Consider the following 3,584-nt stretch of genomic DNA (forward strand, 5'->3'; position numbering starts at 1 on the left):
TGTTTGTCAGGCTAGTCTTGAGCTCCTGACCTCAAGCAATACACCTACCTCCACCTCCCAGAATGCTAGGATTACAGGTGTGAGCCACCACATCCGGCCCTGTGATTCATTTTGAATTAACTTTTTTTTGCATATGAATATTCAGTTGTTTTAGCATCAGTTGTTGAAAAGACTATCCTTTTTCCATTGAATTGCATTGGCACCTTTGTTAAAATCAATTTTTTCAGTGTTTCACTGATCTATACGTCCATCTTTATACCAATGCCACACTGGTTCTATTTTGGTAGTTTTATAATTAGTTTGGTTTTTCCTCTAAATCAGGCACTGTTAGTCTTCTAACATTGTTCTTCTTTTTCAGACAATTTTTTAGATATTCTGAGTCTTTTGCATTTCCATAGAAATTTTAGAATCAGATTATCACTTTGTACAGAAGTCGGCTGAGATTTTGATAGGGATTGTGTTGATCGGTTTGGGAAGAATTGACATCCTACCAATTTTTGAACATGGTATATCTATTTAGCTCTTCTTTACTTTCTCTCAGTAATGCTGTGTAGTTTTCATTGTACAGGTCTTGCACTTTAAAAAATTATTCTTATTTTTGATGTTACTGGGAATGCTATGATTTTGAGGTTTTTTTTTTTATATATATATATATTATTGCACTATGTGTGGAACCCTGCATTGGGGAATATCCTCCTGCACCTACCAAATGTGACTGTAGTGAGGAAAGTCCTGCCTGGTTATTCTCAGTAGTCTTTTTGTGGTCGTGCAGAAGAACCACCATACCCTGACTAATTGAGATGCAGACTGCTTAAGTTGTGAGAAAAGCTAGAATTCCAAAAGGAAGTGCTGTGACATAGTTTTCTTGATGTGTCACCATGATTTGTGTTCAGCTACATACACTGGAAGGATGAATCTAGGAGTCCAGATTGTTGTTATAATGAAGACATTAAAAACTCAGAGTTGACAGGTCACATGATGCAGTATTAGCATGTGCCAGAGGTTCAGTGGCCGTTTTTTTCTTAAATACATGTGTGTATATATGTATGAATGTGTATGAATCTCTGTGTGCCAAATGCATTGTCTCCAGGTAACTATGAGCGGGCCACCCTAATCCAAGTTACGAGGTCAACAGTATTGATTTGTGGCCCCAAAGCTCTCTTTTTCCTCCAGGGGGTGAAAAGCCCCCTCTATTTTGTCTTGTATTCATCTCTGTAAAAGAAAATCTACAACATTTAATATACTTTAACTTTGTGGTTTATGTAACTCATTACATTTGGTATACATGAATTTGACTAGGGTTTTGTATTTTTCAGTTTTTGTCTTATTAAATCAGGAAATACTATCACCTTTTGAGGGAATTTTAGGTACCTGGTGCTGGTGGTTGGAGAGGACAGAAAGCCCCACATCACTCCAGTAGTGCACTCAAGGTGAATCCTCCAAGCGTGCTTGTGTTGTTCAGGAGGGCCATCAGGATGGCCATTCCTTGTGTTTCCCCTGTGGAGAGAGCCATGGCGGAGACTTACCAGCTACAGGTCACCTCAGACACTGCTGATGGGAGAGTAGGAAACTCTTCCTAGCCTCCATCTTGTTAGACTGGCACTGGCTTGCTGCACCAGGGCATGAATAGGACTCCCAGCCTTCACAATTCTTTTTGCCCCTCCTCCCATCTTTCCTACCTGGTCTTAGGTTTTAGGTTTTCTTTCCCTGTTTAGCTTCACAGATTGTATTTTATATTTACTGGCACTTGTGGCAATATTCTCATGAGGACTTAAGGATATGTTTATATAGAATGAGTTTTTCTAAAGTACTTTTTTTACAAATCCTGATGTCCAAGTGCCTTTTATTTGGCGTCTGCCTCTGGCAGATGGTGTTTTTTCAGTGGAGTGAGCCATTTGGAGGAGGCAGTCTCCTGTCTTAGAAATGTTGCTCTCTGGGTAAACTGCTTTGTGAGGTTGTTTTTGTTCAGAAGCCTCGGTTGGTGCTGGTTCTGAGTATAGTCACTTGGGGCTTGAGATATTTCATGTAGTTACTTAAAGCAGATGAATTCAGCTCTGTGGGTTTATCAACCATAATATAGTAGTATGTTCTTTCCTCAGATATTTCTCAAATGTTTTTGCCTTTGAAATTTCTTCTGTAGATATAGATTATGGCTCTCTTAGGACTGGCTTTCATTTGCAACTATTTTCTATAATTATACATGCATTTCTTTAATAAATACCTTTGTGAAAGAGGAAATGTAATAAAGATATGTCACGGTTGAATGCTATTATTTATTTTTCGATTTTGTTTTGCTTTCAGGAGAAACTGGCTCTTCGACAGCAGCTGAATGAAGCGAAGCAGCAACTTCTGCAGCAGGCAGAGTATTGTACAGAAATGGGAGCAGCAGCTTGTACCCTCTTGTGGGGCGTCTCCAGCAGCGAGGAAGTCGTCAAGGCCATTTTGGGAGGAGTAAGTGTGGTCAGTGGGCTCTCTAGATATTGTTGATTAATGCTTGTATAACTTAGAGCATATAGCTTATTAAGGCATTTAAAGACTAAGTCCCTATCTTTCCATTTTCTTTTGTTCGTTCATCAGCTAGTTATTGAATACCTATCGTATGTGGTTCGTTGTAACCTCATGCAAAGTGAATGAAATAAGCTCCCTTCTCTCCAGGAGACCTTGTGGTATATGTGGACATATTACCACTTCAGTATTAATACTTTATATGTGTTTAACAAGATCAAAAGTGCTTTTATATATATTATCTCATGGTTAATATAGTATTTAATTTATTGAATATATGTTCTCTAACATATATACATGTATGTAGATGTGTGTGTTTGTACACACACACGCGTACATATAGATGCAGTTGAACCTTGAGCAACATGGAGGTTAGGGGCGCTGACCTCCTGTGCAGTCGAAAATCACATAGAACTTTTGACTCTATGGTTGGCTGGAAGCCTTACTGATAACATAAATAGTTGATTAACACATTTTTTGTATGTTAGATCATCATAAAGATCTTCACCCTCATCATCTTCAAATTGAGTAGATTGAAGAGGAGGAGGAAGAGTTGTTGGGTTGGCCTTGCTGTCTAAGGGGTGGTAGAGGTGGAGGAGGTGGAAGGGGAGGCTGGAGTAGCAGACACACTCAGTGTAACTTTTACTGAAGAAAATTCTTGTGTAAGTGGACCTGTGCAGTTCAAACCCTTGTTTTCAAGGTTCAACTCTCTGTGTGTGTGTGTGTGAGAGACCGTGTGTGTGAGACTGTGTGTGTGAGCGTGTGTGTGTGACCGTGTGTGTGGGAGCATGTGTGTGTGACTGTGGGAGCATATGTGTGTGTGAGTGTGTGTGTGTGTGAGACCGTGTGTGTGGTAGCGTGTGTGTGAGAGACTGGAAGCCCGTGTGTGTGTGACCATGTATGAGGGTGTGTGTGTGAACTTGTGTGTATGTGAATGTGTGTGTGTGGGTGTGTTTGTGGGAACGTGTGTGTGAGAGGGCGTGTGTGTGTGGAGCGTGTATGTGTGTGAGGAGTGTGTGTGTGAGCGTGTGTGTGTGTGAGCGTGTGTCTGTGTGGGAGCGTGTGTCTGTGTGGGAGCA

The 3,584-nt window shown here is 40.5% G+C and overlaps 1 protein-coding gene across 1 annotated transcript in view; it reads left to right on the forward strand.

The window, feature by feature from the left end:
* The window catches only part of HSF2BP (heat shock transcription factor 2 binding protein), a 154,362-nt gene that overhangs the window by 17,549 nt on the left and 133,229 nt on the right, over positions 1-3,584 (forward strand). Inside the window, exon 3 of the mRNA XM_012002606.1 lies at positions 2,302-2,451. Within this exon, the coding sequence (XP_011857996.1) occupies positions 2,302-2,451 (150 nt within the window). The remainder of the gene's footprint in view (positions 1-2,301; positions 2,452-3,584) is intronic.

Source organism: Mandrillus leucophaeus, unplaced genomic scaffold (assembly GCF_000951045.1).
Source record: "Mandrillus leucophaeus isolate KB7577 unplaced genomic scaffold, Mleu.le_1.0 Scaffold69, whole genome shotgun sequence".
In the NCBI taxonomy this organism is placed as follows: domain Eukaryota; kingdom Metazoa; phylum Chordata; class Mammalia; order Primates; family Cercopithecidae; genus Mandrillus; species Mandrillus leucophaeus.